This window comes from Zalophus californianus, chromosome 16 (assembly GCF_009762305.2).
Source record: "Zalophus californianus isolate mZalCal1 chromosome 16, mZalCal1.pri.v2, whole genome shotgun sequence".
Taxonomy (NCBI): Eukaryota; Metazoa; Chordata; class Mammalia; order Carnivora; family Otariidae; genus Zalophus; species Zalophus californianus.
Genome location: NC_045610.1, coordinates 24,912,877 through 24,932,965, shown reverse-complemented (window position 1 = coordinate 24,932,965; position 20,089 = coordinate 24,912,877). Strand labels below are relative to the sequence as shown.

At 37.9% G+C, this 20,089-nt stretch overlaps 1 protein-coding gene across 3 annotated transcripts in view; it reads left to right on the top strand.

The window, feature by feature from the left end:
- The window catches only part of USP32 (ubiquitin specific peptidase 32), a 214,570-nt gene that overhangs the window by 91,737 nt on the left and 102,744 nt on the right, over nucleotides 1-20,089 (top strand). For all 3 annotated transcript variants that reach the window (XM_035724554.1, XM_035724553.1, XM_035724555.1), the window contains 2 exons: nucleotides 14,155-14,260; nucleotides 18,048-18,166. In XM_035724554.1, coding sequence (XP_035580447.1) covers nucleotides 14,155-14,260; nucleotides 18,048-18,166 — 225 coding nt within the window. The remainder of the gene's footprint in view (nucleotides 1-14,154; nucleotides 14,261-18,047; nucleotides 18,167-20,089) is intronic.

Here is a 20,089-nt window from a genome sequence, read left to right as displayed (position 1 = left end):
AAAGAAGATATAGAATTTTTAATCAGTATTTTTTGTGTTTATAATCACTCAGCCATATTTGTATGGCTCTAACTATAATTATTAAGTCTACAGTTTACCATAATATCTAAAATATAATGAGATCTTGTCAAATATTTGTCTAAGGAAAGTAAGCTTGCATTTACTTTAATTCTTATTTGTTAATTTGATTACTGTACCGTTTAAAATTTCTGGAACATGATCTTTGTCATAACATGGAATCTAATAAATTTTTTTTGTAACTTCTAGGCTAACTTTGGGTTAGGCATATGAGGGAGCTGGTCTATTTCTTTTCTTTTAAGATTTTATTTATTTATTTGACAGAGAGAGAAAGAGAGCACAAGTAGGGGGAGTGGCAGGGAGAGGGAGAGGGAGAAGCAGGCTCCCCGCTGAGCAGGAAGCCAGGCAGGGCTTGATCCCAGGACCCCAAGATCATGACCTGAGCTGAAGGCAAATGCTTAACCGACTGAGCCACACAGGTGCCCCGGGAGTTAGTTTATTTTTTATGTGATCTCTTAGAAAGATGTATAATTTAACCACTTTTATAGTGGTTTGAATTGAGCCCTTTTTCAGAGTAAGAATTGGTATATTTAATGATTAAAAGATTGCTTTATTCATTTGATTTACATTTCTGTAATGACTAAGATTTTGAGCATCTTTTCATGTGCTTATTGGTCATTTGTATATCTTTTTTTTTTTTTAAGATTTTATTTATGTATTTGACAGAGAGAGACACAGCAATAGGGGGAACACAGGCAGGGGGAGTGGGAGAGGGAGAAGCAGGCTTCCCGCAGAGCAGAGAGCCCGATGTGGGGCTCAATCCCAGGACCCTGGGACCATGACCTGAGCTGAAGGCAGACGCCTAACGACTGAGCCACCCAGGTGCCCCCATTTGTATATCTTCTTTGGAGAAATTTCTGTTTAAGTCATCTGCCCATTATTTGTTTTCTGGTTTATAAAGTCTCCTAGTTTTTGTTTTTTCATTTGCTCATTAATTGGGTTGTCTTTGTTATTGAATATAGAATCCTAGGCTGTGTGCAGTTTTTTCTTCCTTTCAGCCCTTTAAATGTGTTCCTTTTACTGTCTTCTGGCTTGTGTTTTTCAGAAGTCAGTGATTATTTTTGTTTTGCTATATAATGTGTCCATTTTTTTCCCCCTCGGTGCTTTTAAAATTTTCTTTTTTTTTTTTTTAAATTTTAATTAATTTATTTATTTGACAGAGAGAGACAGCGAGAGAGGGAACACAAGCAGGGGGAGTGGGAGAGGGAGATTCTGCAGGTTTCCCGCTGAGCAGGGAGCCCAGTGCAGGGCTGGAGCCCAATGCGGGGCTCGATCCCAGGACCCTGGGATCATGACCTGAGCCTAAGGCAGACGCTTAATGACTGAGCCACCCAGGCGCCCCAAAATTTTCATTGTTTTTTCATGAATATATGATATGCCTTAGTTTGGTTTTCTGTATTTATCTTGTATGAGTTTCTTTTTAAGAATCTTGGATCTGTGATTGAACTGGAGAGGTACTTTGCCACTATCTTTCAAATATGTTTTCTATCTCCCCTTCCTTTTTCTTGGCCTCCAATTACATGCACGCAAAAATGGTGATTATTCACATGACTGGGACTCTGATTTTCTCTTTAATTTACTTTCATCTCTTCCCCATCCCCCACTTGTAACATTTTTTCTTATTGTACTTCAGCTTGGATAGATAAAATTGTCTGGTCTTTAGGTTCACTGATCTTTTACTTGCCAGTGTTAAATATGATGTTAAAACTCTACAGTTAACTTTTTCAGGTATTGTTATTTTTTCACTTTGAAAATTAAATTTTTTCTTTTAAAATATGGTTTCAGGGGCACCTGGGTGGCTCAGTCTGTTAAGCGTCTGCCTTCAGCTCAGGTCATGATTCCAGGGTCCTGGGATCGAGTCCTGCATTGGGCTCCCTGCTCAGCAAAGAACCTGCATCTCCCTCTACCCCTTCCTCACTGCTTGTGTGCATGCATGCACACACACTCTCACTCTCTCTCCCCCACTCAAATAAATAAAATACTTAAAAATTTTTGTAAAAATATATAGTTTCAGTTTTCATGTTCATATCTTCATTTAAATCCTTAACCTTATTTAATAGTTATTTTCAGCTTCTTATATACTAGTTTTTAATCATCTCTGTCATTCTTTTGCCTGATTTTATTTCTGGTGATTGTTTACATTTTCTTCTTACATCTAGTATTGTTTATATCTGCTGGATAATATAAATTTTTTTAAAAGACTTTACTCATCTGAGAGAGAGAGCATGAGCAAAGGGGAGAGGCAGAGGGAGAGGGTGAAGCAGACTCCCCACTGAGCAGGAAGCCAGGCAGGGCTTGATCCCAGGACCCCGGGATCATGACCTGAGCTGAAGGCAGATGCTTAACCAACTGAGCCACATAAAGAGAGAGACAGAGAGAGCATGGGGTGGGGGGTAGGGGGAGAGGGAGTGAGAAACCCAAGCCGATTCTGCATTGAGCGTGGAGCCTGCGGCTGGGCTTGATCCCACCACCCTGCAGTCACAGCCTGAGCTGAAACCAAGAGTTGGGAGGCTTAACCAGCTGTTCCACCCAGGCACCTCTAATATTTTTTAAAGATTTATTCATTTATTTTAGAGAGAGAGAGAGAGAGCATGTGCAAGCAGGGGGAGGGACAGAGTAGGAGAGAATATCTTCAAGCAGACTCCCTGCTGATTGCAGAGCCCTACACTGGCTCAGTGTCATGATCCATGAGATCATGACCTGAGTGGAAACCAAGAGTCAAATGCTTAACTGACTGAGCCACCAAGCACCCCTCTAGTGGATATTATAAACTTTATGTCTTGAGTACTTGAGTTTTGTTGTCTTCATTTAAATAGTGCTAGCTCTCTTTTATTCTAGCAACAGTGAAATTAGTTGCAGATTAGTCTAATCCTTCTGAGGCTTATTTTAAATTTTTGTTATGTTGGGTCTTAAGTAGCCTTTATTCTAAATCTTTTTTTAGTTCTAATAGTGAGGATTGATTCTTCTGGAGTCTCTTCTAAATGCACTGGATATTAATGGAGGTCTCTCTTCTGACTTGTCAACTTCGTACAAGCTTTGGGTAATATTCAGCTTCCCAATACCTGGTAGTTTTTCCTTGGTATTTGTTCTTTTTTGTGTGTGGAGTTTACATTATACTCCTGAATGTTATTCGGAACTTCAAGGGGTCCTTTTTTGATTTTCTGAAGCTAAGTCTGACTCTATCTCATGATATTTCTGTATAGAATTTACAGAAAAGGAAAATTTGATTAGTATTATGAAATGCATTTGAAGTAAAGAAACATTTAGTTGGAATAGACTTTCTGCAAAGGCAGTAATGTAAACAAATACTTTTTATCTTTAAGAGGAAAAATCTTTTCAACACATATATAGAATCAGAGTTTGCATTCGAATAGCAATATTTGAAATTTTATGGGTATTAAGTATATTTTATGTAAATGAACATTTTGTGTTTTCATAGATTATGTACTGTGGGTCTTATTGTGTGCTTGAATTATTCTTTGAACTTCACCAACATAGAGTGTGACTCATTTTGTGTATTCATGTTACATATTTGTCATTAATTATATAAAAGACAATTTTTAGGCCTATCGGTTGGTAGAATCAGGGTCTTTGGGAAAATATGTTTTGGTTTTTTTTTTTACTTTGAGCTTTTGTACTTTTTTTTTTTAATGCTATGTGAGTCAGTATAGATGATGTTACACTTTTGTAACAGATGTTTCCCCCAAAATAGTAGCTTGAGATAACAAAAGGTTATTTTTCACTCATAAAAATTCTGTTGATGGAGTCAGGTGATTCTCTGTAACAGCTCCTTTATGTGTAGGTTCAACTTTCCAGGCAGTGTCAATTCTTATGGCGTTTTTGTTTATCAGAAAGAGCTTCTGTAAATCACCAAGGTAGAGGTGGTCATGCCAGGGAGGGGTCTCTTGCCTGCAATTAGATATTTAGCCCAGAAGTGGTATTTGTCATTCTTTCCTTAGCCCTTTGGTCACAAATAGTCATATCAATTACAAGGAGCATGAAGAAATGTTTCCTTGCCTTATGCCCCAAAAGAAAGGAGAACTATATTTGTGAGAGCATCAGAAGCCTCTCCTACAAATATCTAGGCCTAATATTTTCATGCTTTATGCTCTCAATTTCCCTTTTGAAATTATCATTGGAATTACATTCCTGTTCTTATTATGCTACCTTCTTGTTACCTTAGTTCAGCAATGCCCTTTAGGAAGGAGGATTGACACATTGTTCATATTGAAATATTTAATCCATATAAAAATATAGTGATTAGTTGACATAAGAAGGGAAAGATTACATGTATATGGGAGTATGAGTATAAATTCATGATGTATTTTCTAGCACAGTCCACTGAAAAGTCTGAGAAGCAATCACTAATACCCAATCAATAAGCACCCTCAGCACCTCTAATCTTGGGCCACCCTGGCTCTTCTATACAAAATATATCTCAGGATGGCCAAACAGTTGCTTAGGGGAATTTTCTTGCTATAGAAGTATTCTAGCCAATTAACAAAAGAATGGCAGGATTATAATTACCAGCATTTTTTAACCTTTAGTGAATTTGTGAGTGTAGGCAGTGGCCATCAATGGCTACTAATGTCACAGAAAGAGAGATAAGCAGTCATTATGTGCCTTCTGATGGAGATACAATAGCATCAACTGGGAGGTGGTTTTTGCTAAAAAATATAATCAGTTCGCTGGAACTACCATTGCACAGAAAATACAGAGGACAGAATATGTAATCATCAAAATGCAAACTTTGGGTAACTGCTCAGGACCAACATCTTGGTTTCTTCAGCAAGTAAATTGTGAGGAAAAAAAGACAGGGTTGGAAGGAGAGAGAGAGAAAGAAAATGTACATATAAAGAGACTTAAGAGTCTAGCAACGAATTATATATTTTAGATCCTAATTTGAACAAACAAGTTGAAAAAAATTACGAGACAGTTGAGGAAACTTGAATACTGACTAGATACTTGGTGATACTAAGGAATTTTTGTTAGTTTTCATGTCAGTCTGTTTGGACTGGTATAACAATATCGTATTCTGAGTGACTTATAAACAACAGAAATTTGTTTCTCACAGTTCTGGAGTCTGGGAAACCCAAGATTAAGATGCCCCCATAGGAGTGCCTGGGTGGCTCAGATCTGGGTTAAGCTTCTGCCTTCGGCTCAGGTCATGATCTCCGGGTCCTGGGATCGAGCCCTACGTCAGGCTCCTGGCTCAGCGGGAAGTCTGCTTCTCCTTTTCCCTCTACCTCTCCCCCTGTTCATGTTCTCTTTCTGTGTGTGTCTCAAATGAATAGATAAAATCTTAAAAAAAAAAAAAAAAGATGCCCACACATATAGAATCTGGTGAGGGCTTGCTTTCTGCTTCATAGATAACTCTCTTTCCCTGTGTCACCTGTCTCACATGGTAGAAAGGGCAAGGGAGCTCTCTCAGGCCTCTTTTGTAAGGATGACTAATCTCATTCATGAGGGCTCTACATTACCTAATCACCTCCCAAAGTGTCCTACCTCACATTGGGATTCAACATAAGAATTTGGGGGAGACAGGTTTTTTAAGTGGTAGTCCTAGTATGGTTATATTTTTAAAGTATCTTGTAATACATAATAAAATATTTACATATCACATTAAGAATAAACTGCATAGAGCTTTTTTTAAAACACAGAATAAGTTTGTTGTTGTCTAGGCATTTCCAGAAAAATCAGTTCTTCATTAACAAATTGAGAGCTGCTAAATTTGATGTGAGAAAATTGGTTTTGAAAGAAATAACAACTTCAAAAGAAAGCATAGAAAAATTTTGATATGGAGTAAAACTAGTTGATGAATCAAATGCTCATTAAAAGTTTAAATGGAAAAGTATTGATCCTCACAAAATTTATGTAAAATGAAATGAAAATTGAAAACATAAATTTGGTTCTGTTGAGTATTAATCAAGCAGTTTAAAAAGCGTAGTAGAGTTTACTTAGGAAACTTTCCAAGGCAAAAGTTATGAGCTCATTGATTCCGAATTAATTCTTACTAATTAACAAAGTGGAGTCAAGCTCTGGTTTCTGTCTTCTGCCCTGAGAATAGCACTTCACACACAGGAGCTACTCTTCGGTCTGGGTCCTGGAATGAGAAGACATGTGACACGGGCATGGAATGGAGTGGAACTAAGTCTCAGGAAGTTAAGTGATTTGCCCAAGATCATATAGCTAATAAATTAATAAAGGCTGTGTTCAAACCCAGGTCTCTCTCACGTCAAAGGCCATGAAAGTGTGCATCACTTATTTTCCCCAAGGAATAGTGGAATACCCTTGTACCTTATAGCCAAAAGACAGTGGGAGGAGAAGGACCAGGGAACAGGGCAGCAGCTGAAACATGGCACAACTTTTCCTTAAATCTGGAGATCTATGTACATCTGCCTGTTTTTAACCTTTTAACTATATTCCAAGAATTCTTGGTATGTTACAGAATATAGAATAAGTCTTTCTCGTTTGTTTTTAAAGTCTTTCTCTTTTAAAATGCATATTAATTTCTTTTCTGCACTAATGATATTATTTACTGGGATGATATCATTGCCTGAAAGGAAGCTAGTGAGATCATTTTTATGCATCTTATGCATAAAATGCAAAAAATGCATTTTATGCATGTTTAAAGCATCAGTTTTATTCTACATTAGTATAATATGCCAAGTCTCAGTCTGGATATTTATGGCTACCAAATATTTAAGAAAATATGTTTCTTATTCTCCTTTATTTTTTAATAGCTACAGAAAATAACTAAAAAGATTTTTTTGCGGGGGGGAGCCTAACGCAGGGCTCCAACTCACGGCCCTGAAATCAAGAATCGGACACTTAACCAACTGAGCCATTGAGGCACCCCAAGAGATTTTTAAATAAAGATCTTATAATGAGTTACAATAATAATAAACACTTATGTGCTTTTTAAAAAGTAGCATCAAAATATCCTTTCTATCCTGTGCACACACGCTCTCACCAATCCTAAAAACAAAGCTGAGTAGTAATGAGCATGGCACTTAGTATTTCATTAGTGTTAAAGCATTGTCAGTTGTAACATAACCATTGCTTTAAAAATAACTTCTTGGGGATAAAAATATTGCACATTAGATGTGTTAGATACGTGATGATTTCTGAAACATTAATAAAAGGTGGAAAATACATATGCCTTAGAATTCAGGAAATAGGGTGATTTTCCTGGGCCTCTTTTCCTCATCTGTCAGATGAACTTTTGAACTTGGTAGTTTTGGATGGTTATTACTGTTCCTGTATTTTGGGAGTGAGGTTACCAGTATGTTCCAGCATTCCAACCAGACGTATTCAAAACAAAATCTTCTGTATTTTAGAAATACTTGCAACACTGAAAATCATATCTTACCCAAAATTCCTTGATTAACTTTACTGTCTTTGTATTAAAGTCAGGTAAGTGGTCAGAAATGAAGAGCCTACATTATTAAGTTAAAGCAGGGGAAAGGAGATGCCGAAGACATAGTGGTTATACATTGAATTTGTATTTGGAATTTTGGAATTTTGTAGTTTAATTTTCAATAGATTTTACCAAAACAGTTTCATCTTGCTGATGATGGCTTTCATTTCATGTAATACTAAAGAGTGTTTATAGCCATATTATAGAACCATGAAGTGGTTAAGAGTTCAGTTTCAGGAACCTGTCTTGCCTAGGGTTTGAATCTTGACTCTGCCACCTCATTAATGTATGACTTTGGACAAGTTACTTACTCTCCTTGGGCTCTAGTTTTGCTCAACCACAAAATGGGGACAACCAGTAATACTTTCCTCATGGAATCATCTTGAGGCTTAATACTGTTAAACCACTTACCACAACAGTTTTATGGCACATAATAGGCATTTAAATGTTGGCTGTTGTTTTTATTATTATGAAAATAATAATTTATTAATGGAGTTAATGTTGGGTTGAGGACTATAGTGCTGTGATTTAGTAAGTAGTTTCTTAATGACTGGCAATATAAAGATCAAGATACATGATATACCATTGTACGTGTAGTATGCAACAGTACGTGTCCAGTTCCTTTCTCCCATCTTCTGTGCTACTGTCATGTGTTTTAATATATTTTTTAAAGATTTTATTTATTTATTCGACAGAGAGAGTGAGAGAGTACAAGCAGGGGGAGCAGTAGAGGGAGAGGGAGAAGCAGGCTTCCCGCTGAGCAGGGAGCCCTATGTGGGGCTCGATCCCAGGACCCTGATACCATGACCTGAGCTGAAGGCAGGCACTTAACCATCTGAGCCACCCAGGCCCGCCATGTGTTTTAATTTTACACATGCTATAAACATTACATTTTTACTCCTATTCCTTTAGATAGCCAATTATCTTTTAGAGCAATTAAAAATAAGGAAAAAACTACATTTTATATGTACCTTCATTTATTGCCATTTCCCTTATTTTGTCTTTGTGTAGGTACATGAGTCTGGTTTGGTATTGTATTTCCTTTAGCCTAAAGTGCTTTTCTTCCCATTTTATGTGGTGCAGCTTTGCTGGTAATGACTTCTTTGTTTTTGTTTTCCTGAAAAAATCTATTTGACCTTTCTTTTTCAAAGATACTTTCTCTGAGTGTAGGATTCTCAGTTTTTTCTTCTTAGTGTTGAAAATGTGCCACTTCACCATCTTCTGGCTTATGTAGTTTTTTTTTTTTTTTAAAAGATTTATTTATTTATTTTTGAGAGAGTGAGAATGAGAGAGAGAGAGAGCACATGAGAGGGGGGAGGGTTAGAGGGAGAAGCAGACTCCCCGCCGAGCAGGGAGCCCGATGCGGGACTCGATCCCAGGACTCCAGGATCATGACCTGAGCCGAAGGCAGTCGCTTAACCAACTGAGCCACCCAGGCGCCCTGGCTTATGTAGTTTTTGATGAGAAATGTTTCTCTCGATATAGTATGTTTTTTTCCCTCTGTGTGCCTTAAAGATTTTCTTTTTATCTTTGGTTTTGAGTAGTTTGAATATGATTTGTCTGGTTGGTTTTGGGGGGTTAGAGGTGTAATTTATCCTCCCTGTTCTCAGAACAACTTCTGTCTGTGGTTTTGTGTCTTTATTAGTTTTGGAAAATTCTCAGCATTATCTTTTCAGATACTTCTTCTCCATTCTCTTTTACTTCTAAGATTTCAACTGCATGTGTGTTAAATCAGTTGATTTTACCACAGCTCTTGGATCTTCTGTTTTGTTCCTTCCTACCCACACATTTTTTCCCCTGTTTCATTTTGGACAGTCTCTTACTTGACTCTCTGGAGTTTACTGTTGAGCCATTCCAAAGCTTTTATTAACTCTCTGTTCCCGTTTTTCCTTTGTCAGGGTGGTTTTTTCCTTTCCTTCCTTGTGTAACTTATAATTTGTGGTTGAAAGATGGATGTTTTATATACCAGACAGTACAGACTGAGGGAAATAGTATTTATGCCTGCCTAGATCTTTAGCATGAGTAGCTGAGTCCGTCTTGTCTGTGGTTGAGCTGTATTTTGTATTGCTATGCTTACCCACAGTGCACTACAGACTTCAAATTCCAGTCTAGGGTTACCTTTTTTATTTTTATTTTTTTTAAAGATTTTATTTATTTGAGAGAGAGAGTGAGCAAGAGAGAATACAAGCAGGGTGAAGGGCAGAGGGAGAAGCAGACTCCCCGCTGAGCAGGGACGTGGGACTTGATCCCGGGACTCTGGGATTATGACCTGAGCTGAAGGCAGTCACTTAACCAACTGCGCCACCCAGGCGCCCCTAAGATTTATTTATTTTTTGAGAGAGAAAGCACACACAGAGGGAGAGAATCTCAAGCAGACTCCCTGCTGAGAGCTGAGCCTGACACAGGGCTCGATCTCAGGACCCTGAGATCATGACCCAAGCTGAAATCAAGAGTTGGACGCTTAACTGACTGAGCCACCCAGGTGCCCCACCAGAGGATTTTTCTAATGTCTGCCCTACCTTCAACTTTGGATCTCACTTTCTTAGTTGTTACAGTACCTTAGAGAGTGTCTCTCTCCCTACTCTTCCCTTCCCAGCAGTAGACTGATGTTATTTATTACCTCAGTGTTTGCTAACACAATGGTGGTAATGGGTGTGGGTGCTAGGGCAGGGGACAGTCTGTTTTCCATTTTTCTGTTTCAGTTTTAGGCAGGCAGTGTATCCCCAGAGACTTTCTCAGTGGTTCCACCTCTCTCCCAGGGGTAGGGGATCTCTAAAGATCTAGGGCTATGATGTTTTCTACCCCTGCCTCAGGGATAGAGGGTTTTTTCTGTTACCTTCTTTCAGTTTATGCAGGGGCCAACTAAAAATAGTTACTCCATAAAGTATATTAAGATTTTTAAAAATTTTTTTTATGTTCTAATCTGAAGCCATCTCCCTAGGTTAGTTTTTGCTAGACTTTTCTATCAATGGCACCAGAGATACAAAGTTTTTGGCATCAAGTGTGTTATTAAATATAATTATAAATATCACTTAATATATTTTCATTTTTCATATTGATTCTAAGTTTTATTTCTTTAATTCTTTTTTTATTGAAGTATAATTGATATACAATGTTAAATTAGTTTCAGGTGTACAACATAGTGATTTAGCTTCTCTATTCATCATGCTATGCTCAGCACAAGTGTAGCTACCATCAGTCACCATACAATACTATTATAGTACAATTGACTATATTCCCTATGCTGTACCTTTTATCCATGTGACTTATTAATTCTATAACTGGAAGCCTGTATCTCCCACTCCCCTTCACCCATTTGCCTATCCTCCCCTGCCCCTCTGGCAGCCATCAGTTTTTCTGTATCTTCGGGTCTGTTTCTTCTTTTTGTTTGTTTATTCATTTGTTTTGCTTTTTAGATTCCACATATAAGTGAAATCATTGTCTTTCTCTGTCTGACTTATCTCACTTGGCATAATAACTTCTGGGTCCATCCGTGTTGTTGCAGTTGTCAAGATCTCATCCCTTTTGTATGGCTGAGTAATATTCCTGTGTGTGTGTGTGTGTGTGTGTGTACACACACCACATCTTCTTTATCCATTCATCTATCAGTGGACACTTGAGTTACTTCCATATCTTGGCCATTATAAATAATACTGCAATAAGCATAGGGGTGCATATATCTTTTCAAATTAGCGTTTTCATTTTCTTTGGGTAAATAGCCAGTAGTGGAATTACTGGACCATATGGTATTTCTATTTTTGATATTTTGAGGAACCTCTGTACCCTTTTCTACAGGGGCTGCACAATTTATAATCCCACCAACAGTGTACAAGGGCTCCCTTTTTCTCCAGTCCTCACCAACACTTGTTATTTTTTGTGTTTTTGATTCTAGCCGTTCTGATAAGTGTAAGGTGATACCTCATTGTGGTTTTGATTTGCACTTCCCTGATGATTACTGATATCGAGCATCTTTTCATGTGTCTGTTGGCTATCTGTATGTTTACTTTGGAAAAAATGCCTGTTCAGATCCTCTGCCCTTTTTTTTTTAAGTAGCTCCATGCCCAGCACAGAGCCCAACCTGTGGGGCTTGAACTCACAACCCTGAGATCAAGACCTGAGCTGAGATCAAGAATCAGGTGCTTAACTGATTGAGCCACCCAGGTGCCCCATGTCCATTTTAAAATCAGATTATTTGTTTTTTTGGTGTTGAATTGTGTAAGTTCTTATATATATTTTAGATATTAACCCCTTATCAGATATATTATTTTTCGAATATCTTTTCTCATTCAGTAGATTGCCTTTTCATTTTGTTGATGGTTTCCATCAGTATGCAAAATATTTTTATTTTGGTGTAGTCCCAATAGTTTTATTTTTGCTTTTGTTTCCATTTTACCTAGAAAAATGTTAACAACAGCTGATGTCAAAGAAATTACTGCCTATGTTTTCTTCTGGGAGTTTTACGGTTTGATATCTCACATAGAAATCTTGATTCCATTTTTATTTTATTTTTGTGTTTTGTATAAACAGGTAGTCTAGTTTCCCAGACCTGTCCAGTTTTCCCAGCACCATTTATTGAAGAGACTTTTCATTTTCTCATTGTATATTCTTGCCTCTTTTGTCATAGATTAATTGACCATATAAGTATGTGTTTATTTCTGGGCTGTTTATTCTGTTCCATTGATTTCTATGTCTGTTTTTATGACAATATTATGCTGTATTGATTACTATAACTTTGTAGTAAATCTTGAAATCTGGGAGTTCCAGCTTTGTTGTTCTTTCTCAAGACTGCTTTGACTATTGGAGGGGGGGGTCTTTTGTGGTTCCATGCAAATTTTAATATTGTTTGTTGTAGTTCTTTGAAAAATGATGTTGGTATTTTAGTAGAAGTTGCATTGAATCTATAGATTCCTTTGGGTTTGAACTATTCTTTAATCATGCATTTTATTGACAAAAATTCTGCATCGCAAATACTAGGTGAGTTTGTTTTAAAGAACATGGCACTTCTGACACCAGTTGTGTGGGTTTTTTCCCTTTATCAGTCAGTTTTTCAACTCTCTGGACACCACTTGGATGTCCTACAGTTCAATTCAATTCTGATACTAAGTACCTGGAATTAGTGCATACCTCACAGGTCTGGTCCTGGACCTCTGGTACTTCTGACCAATTGGCTGTAAATCTAGGGTTCCTGTGACTCCTCTAGGGGTTCGATAATTTGTTAGAATGGCTCACAGAACTCAGGAAGACACTTTAATTACTATTACCAGTTTATTTTTTTTTATTTTTTTTTTAAGATTTTATTTATTTATTTGACAGAGAGAGACAGTGAGAGCAGAACACAAGCAGGGGGAGTGGGAGAGGGAGAAGCAGGCTTCCCGCTGAGCAGGGAGCCTGATGTGGGACTCGATCCCAGGACCCTGGGATCATGACCTGAACCGAAGGCAGACGCTTAACAACTGAGCCACCCAGGCGCCCTACCAGTTTATTTTAAAGACTACAACTCAGTAACAGCCAAATGGGAAGAGAGGCTGACGGTGGCGGCAGCAAGGGATCTGGATGGGCAAGGAGGGAGATGGTATGCAGAACTTCCATGCCATCTCTGGGTGCTCCACCCTTCTAGCACCTTGATGTATTCACCAACCTGGAAGCTCTCCAAACCCCATGGTTTAAGGGTTTTTAATGGAAGTTCCATTACGTAGGCATGGTTGGTTAAATAATTGGCTATTGATTGGCTATTGGTGATTAACTCAGTTTCAGGCCCCTTTCCCCTTCCTGGAGACTGTGGAGAGATGCTGAATAGTTCAGTCCTCTAATCACATCTTTTCCTCTGATTGGTAGGCTTACATTCTGAGCTTTGTAAAGGCCCACCAGAAGTCACCTCATTAGCATATGAATGAAAGGGGCTTATTAGATGAATAACAAAAGATGCTCCTTTCACCTACATCAGTAAGGAAGGATTTTTAGAAGCTCTTGTATCAGGAACCTGGAAGAAGACCATATATGTATTTCTTCTTATAACACAATATCACAAAATTGTCCAATGAATTTATGTGATTGTTGCTGTCCCTTTCTTATGCATAGCTTTTTTTCTTTATTTTTGATCACTGTAATACTCATTTCTAAGAGTGTAAAAAGTGTCTTTTGTGGTCTCTATATATTTTACTTTTTAAAAATTGAACAAATAACATTGTAAATTTGAGGCATACATGTTAATTTGATACATTTATATATTGTAATATGATTGCCATTCCATTTCTGAACTTTCACTTAAGAGAATGTCCATCTTTCAAATCAAAATGTGTCTAAGTTTTACAGAGGTTGAAGGAAATTCTGTAATTACACAAAATTCTTATCACATTATTGGGGCTTTTGAAGGGGAGGACCTTTATCTTCTTTGGCCTTGATAAGGACTCCAAAGAGAAAGAATATTCAGTGTGTGAGCCAGTGATATATGTACTTTAGAATAGATACAGTGTATTTTTGGCTGAGTGCAATAACAAGATGTGTAAGAGGAAGAAGAGGGAGAAACTTAACATCATTTCACTAAAGTTTACCAAAGCCTTATTTGGAGATGGAGACAAGATTTGGTAAAGGTGATACCAGCCTCAAATTCCTCAACAACTAAAACATCTAACGTTGTCTTTATCATTTTCTCCTAGGTGATTTACTGTTCTTTTGGTGGAACATCCAAAGGACTGCACTTCAATAACTTAATAGTTGGACTTGTCCTTCTTACAAGAGGCAGAGATGAAGAGAAAGCAAAATGTAAGTACTTTTATTATCTCAAAATGATGATACTACATTTGTGTGCAGAATAATTTACCTGAAAATTCTTTTTTTTTTTTTAAAGATTTTATTTATTTGACAGAGAGACAGCAAGAGAGGGAACACAAGCAGGGGGAGTGGGAAAGGGAGAAGCAGGCTTCCCGCGGAGCAGGGAGCCCGATGCGGGGCTCAATCCCAGGACCCTGGGATCATGACCTGAGCCGAAAGCAGACGCCTAACGACTGAGCCACCCAGGCGCTCCTTACCTGAAAATTCTTGATGACAGTCAAAGCATTTGAGTTAATATTTCTCCAAAGAAAATATACAAGTGGCCAATAAGCACTTGAAAAAATGCTCAACATGATCAGGTATTAGGGAAATATGCATTAAAATTAGAGTGAGATACCACGGCATATCTACCAGGATGGCTGAAATAAAAAAGACAGATTAGGATTGGTGAGGATGGAAAAGTTGCAACCCTTATACATTGTTGCTGGGAGTGTAAAATAGTACTGTCACTTTTGGAAAACTGTTAGGTAGTTCTTCAAATTGTTAAACATTGAGTTATCATATGACCTGGCAATTCCACTCCTATGTATATATCCCGGAAAATTGAAAACATGTATTCATTAAAAAAATATGCATGAGTATTCACAGAAGCACTGTGCATAATAGTCACAAGATGCAAACAACCCTAGTGTCCATCAACTTATGCATTCAACATAAACAAAATGTGTATGTCCATATAATAAATTACTGCTTGACAATAAAAAGGAATAAAGTACAAATAAATGCTGTAACATGTGAACCTGAAAATATTATTGAAGTCATAAATGCCAAAGTAGGCCACGTAGTATGTAATTCCATTTATATGAAATGTCTGGATTAAGCAAATCCTTAGGCACAGTAGATTAGTGATTGCCAGAGGCTGGTGGAGGAGAGGAAAAATGGAGAACAACTGCTAATAAAGGTGGGTTTCTTTTTGGGATGAAAGTTTTATTGAAAATTTCCCAGGGGAGGGGCGCCTGAGTGGCTCAGTGAGTTAAGCTTCTGCTTTCAGTTCAGGTTATGATCACAGGGTTCTGGGATCGAGTCCTGCATCAGACTCCCTGCTCAGCAGGGAGCCTGCTTCTCCCTCTGCCCTTCCCCGGGCTTGTGCTCTCTCCTCTTTTGCTCACTCTCTCTTTCAAATACATAAATAAAATCCTTAAAAAAGAAAAAAAAAAAAGGAAAATTTCCCAGGGGAAGTAAAGGCAAGTGTTTCTGTTACATAGGATATATATAACACTTTGCTCCAAAAATTCCTAGGTTTTTATCCTTGGCCACTGGATGTTGGGTCTTTCTCTCTTCCTTCTTCCTTTTCTAACCTGCCTTCTGACTGCTTCCCCTAAGTCTCTCAGAATCTTCTCTCTTACCCCTGAATTTAGACTGTTCTTTTTAATCTTTTTCCTTTTTTATAGTTTTATTGAGGTGTAATTGACTTAAAATGCACATATAAAAAGTACAGATTTTGATATGTTTCGACACATATATGTACCCACATTATCACAGTTAAGATATTGAATGTATCCTTAAACCCAATTGGAATTTCACTGTGATCCTGGTTTTTCAAATTAGCATCCCTCTACCAACAAATAGTGTGGCTCCAGGCAGCCAGTAATTAAAAATAACATTTTTGGGAGGCTCACAAACATAAACATATATTTAAATGTGTTTTTTTTTTTTAAGATTTTATTTATTTCTTTGAGAGAGAGAAAAAGAGCACAGAAGCAGGCTCCCCTTTGAGTAGAGAGCTCAATGTGGGGCTCGATCCCAGGACCCCAGGATCATGCCCCGAGCTGAAGGCAGACACTTAACTGACTGAGCCACACACCCAGGTGCCCCTCTTTATTTTTATTATACCGTTGTATTAGTTTTCTAGGGTTGCCCTAACAAAGTACTGCATACTTTCATAAATGGCTTAAAACAACAGAAACTTAACTGTCTTACAGTTCTGTAAACTAGAAGTCCAAATTGAAGATGTTGGCAGGGCCCTGCTCCCTCTGAGAGAATAATGCCTTCAGAGGGATGGAATGTCTCTTCTACCTTTCTGTCTTCTATCTTTCCAAATAAGGTCCCATTCACAAGTACCTGGAGGTTGGGTTTCAACATATCTTTCTGGGAGATGCAGTTCAATCCATAACAGCAATATTTCAAACATACATATAATATGTACATCCACCCAGCTTTATTATTTCTTAACATTATATCATATTTGTCCCGGATCTTATTTTTTTAGGAAATAAAATAATACAGCCAAGGTGTGGTGCTCTCTCTCTCTGTATCTCTTCATGGTTCTGTCCCCATTCTTCCCTTCACAGAGGTACCCACTCTCATGGATATAGTGATCTTTCGTTCCTCATGTAGGTCTGTGTATTTATTTATTTATCTACCTATTTATTTATTTTTTAAAGATTTTATTCATTTATTTGAGAGAGAGAGAGAATGAGAGATAGAGAGCACGAGAGGGAAGAGGGTCAGAGGGAGAAGCAGACTTCCCGCTGAGCAGGGAGCCCGATGTGGGACTCGATCCCGGGACTCCAGGATCATGACCTGAGCCGAAGGCAGTCGCTCAACCGACTGAGCCACCCAGGCGCCTGAGAATCTTTTTTTTTAAAGATTTTATTTATTTATTTGACAGAGAGAGACACAGCGAGAGAGGGAACGCAAGTAGAGGGAGTGGGGGAGGGAGAAGCAGGCTTCCCGCAGAGCAGGGAGCCCGATGCGGGGCTCGATCCCGGGACCCTGGGATCATGACCTGAGCCGAAGGCAGACGCTTAACGACTGAGCCACCCAGGCGCCCCTCATGTAGGTCTTTATACATTTATGACTTTTTATATACCCTTAAACATATCTTCACCTCTTTTGCAGATTTTAAACTTTTTAAGTAAATGGCATATGGTACAGATTATTTTGCAATTTGCTTTTTCCCTGAATATTTTTGATACTTATCCATCTTGAAACACTTAGTTCCTTTATTCTAACTGCTATATAGCATTTCATTGTGTGTGTATATCTCAGTTTACCTATTTTCTTATTGATAGACATTTATCTTTTTTTCCCTAAGTTTTGCTAATACTAATAATACTCCAGTGAACATTGTTGTATCTCATGCATATGGATGAAAGTTTCTCAAGGGTGGAAGTTGAGTTGCTTAGAATCTGAATTTCTAGCATATATCACCTTTGCTAGATTTGGCCAAGTTACTCTCCAAAATGGTTGCAATAATTCATACTTTTTTTTTTTAAGATTTTATTTATTTATTTGTCAGAGAAGAGAGAGAGCAAGTACAAGTGGGGGAAGCTGCAGGCAGAGGGAGAAGCAGGCTCCCTGCTGAGCAAGGAGCCTGATGTGGGACTCGATCCCAGAACACCAGGATCATGACCTGAGCCAAAGGCAGCCACTTAACCAACTGAGCCACCCAGGCAACCCAATAATTCATACTCTTATTAACAGTGTATAAAAGTTTCTGTTTCTCCCAATTTATTGCTGACACTTTGTCTTGTCACACCTAAACATTTTTGCAAATTTGGTGTGTTTGAAAAGCTATCCCATTGCTGTTTTAATTTGTATTGCTGGTTTTCATTTTCTTTCTTTCTTTTTTTTTTTGGAATAAATTAAATTATATATTTATAAAGTGCTTGGCACTAGTAATCACTCAGTAATATTTACCTCTCACTTCCTTCCCTACTTCTACCAAAGTATATTTAATCTATGGTAAGTTTAATTTATTCTTTCTTTCTCCTAGACATTTTTAGTCTTTTTGCAAGTGAATCTGGGAGTTATGTTGTACGGGAAGAAATGGAAAGAATGCTCCATGTGGTGGATGGTAAAGTCCCAGATACACTCAGGAAGTGTTTCTCAGAGGTATATTTAAAGATTTACATTTCATCCCTACCTGCTACAAAGTATTAACTCTTAGATGTTTACGTGCAGCATATTCTTGACATTTTTGTTTTTAATGGTTGATGTTTCAGCTGTGCTCAAAGGTCCATGACACTTATTATTGCTATATTTGTGAATCTGAAAATTCCCAATTCTACTTAAAAGGCAAGTGTCTATACTTATGGTATAATGAAACACACTCTCACATTCTTACACCAACACACACTGGTGATCCTGCAGGAAGCTGAGCATAGCTCACATTGTAGTTTCGTTGCTTTTCATTGTATAAATGGCCTTGAGTCATTCTGTGACTCTGGGACCTGTCAAGGCTTATTTTATCATTTATTTAACTTAGCTGATTGCATAGTGAAATATTTAGGTCTGAAAAGTCTGTCATTTTTTCCTGTTTTCATAAATAATACATTTTCATTGTAGAAGACTTAAACAATAAAAAATGCATATCTTTAACAGAGAAAACTCTTTTTTTTCCTTCCTTTTCCTAGGTCTGCTAATATGGGAAAAGTCCCTAGAGATGGTAGAGTAAAAACCCTTTTAGAATTTTCTGATCCTTTCCTGCAGTGAACTCAATGCTGCATGATTTCTTACAGGTGGCTGTTTTACCTACTTGCATTTCACAGATATGACAGTCCCACTGCTCATAGTTTTATTCAGTTTAGTTTAATCACCTTCCTAACTGTATAGGGACTGATTGTCTATACTCCAGCCATATGCATATATTTGGTTCTAACGTCTCTTTGGACCCTCTAGCTTTTCACTATTCTGTCTGAGTTTCTTCTGTGTTGGTAGCACCTGGGGATTTCCCTTTCTTGCTTTGAGCTTGCCTGTATGCCTGTATTTTGGTAGTGGTTATGGTGTTACAATTTACCCAGCATTTCTCTGTGTTTGGTATAAAAGGATTGGCTTCCTGCATTGACATATTGACTGGAAGTTGCTGTGATGGTATTTCAGTACTTCAAGACAAACTAAGCTATGGTTTTTCTCTCCAGTAACAAATATTGTCTGGTCAAAAAAAGTCATCTAATCTTTGCAGGCCTGCTTAATTGGATTTTTCACAGAGATGTCAAATGCATTAATACTCTGCACATTTTGGGGGAGAATGTATATTTTTCTTATTTTAATGCGTTTTATGCACACATTCCCATTTTATAGATGGGAATTAAATGTTTCTAGTTTCTCTAAACCCAGTTCTCTGAAGTTCTCTAAAGTTTATGCACAATAGCAGGTACATGTATTAGATGATAATTAGTGCTATAGGGGAAAATTTAAGTAAAATAAGGGGGATAGTTAGTGATAAGGAGGATGTGACTGTGTAGATAATTTTGTGTAGGATAATTGGGAAAGGCTTGTCAGATAAAGTGACATTTGAACTAAGAATTTAAAGGAAGAGAGCTATAACCATGCAGATATCTAGGGGAAAGCATTTTTCAAGAAGAGAATACAGCGAAGGCCCTGCTTGACATGTCCAAGCAACAAGTAACCTGGAATAGAGTAAGAGAGTGGTAGGAAATGAAGTTACAGAGGTTGGGGAAGAGGGTGGGATAAAGTGGGGGAGATTATATATGACTTTGGAGGACAGTGTGAGTTCTTTGACTTTTATCAAGTGAGGTAAAACATTGGAACGTTTTGGGCAGAGGAATGAATAGATGAGCGTTTTTTTGTTTTGTTTGTTTGTTTTTAAGATTATTTGAGAGCGAGAGCATAGAGGGGAGGGGCAGTGGGAGAGGGAGAAAGAGAATCTCAGCCTCTGCTGAATGCAGAGTCCACCCGGCTCAATCTCATGACCCCAAGATCGTGACCTGTGCCAAAACCAAGAGTCAGACACTTAACTGACTGAGCCACCCAGGTGCCCCAACATAAGGTTTTTTTTTTAACATGATCAGTTTG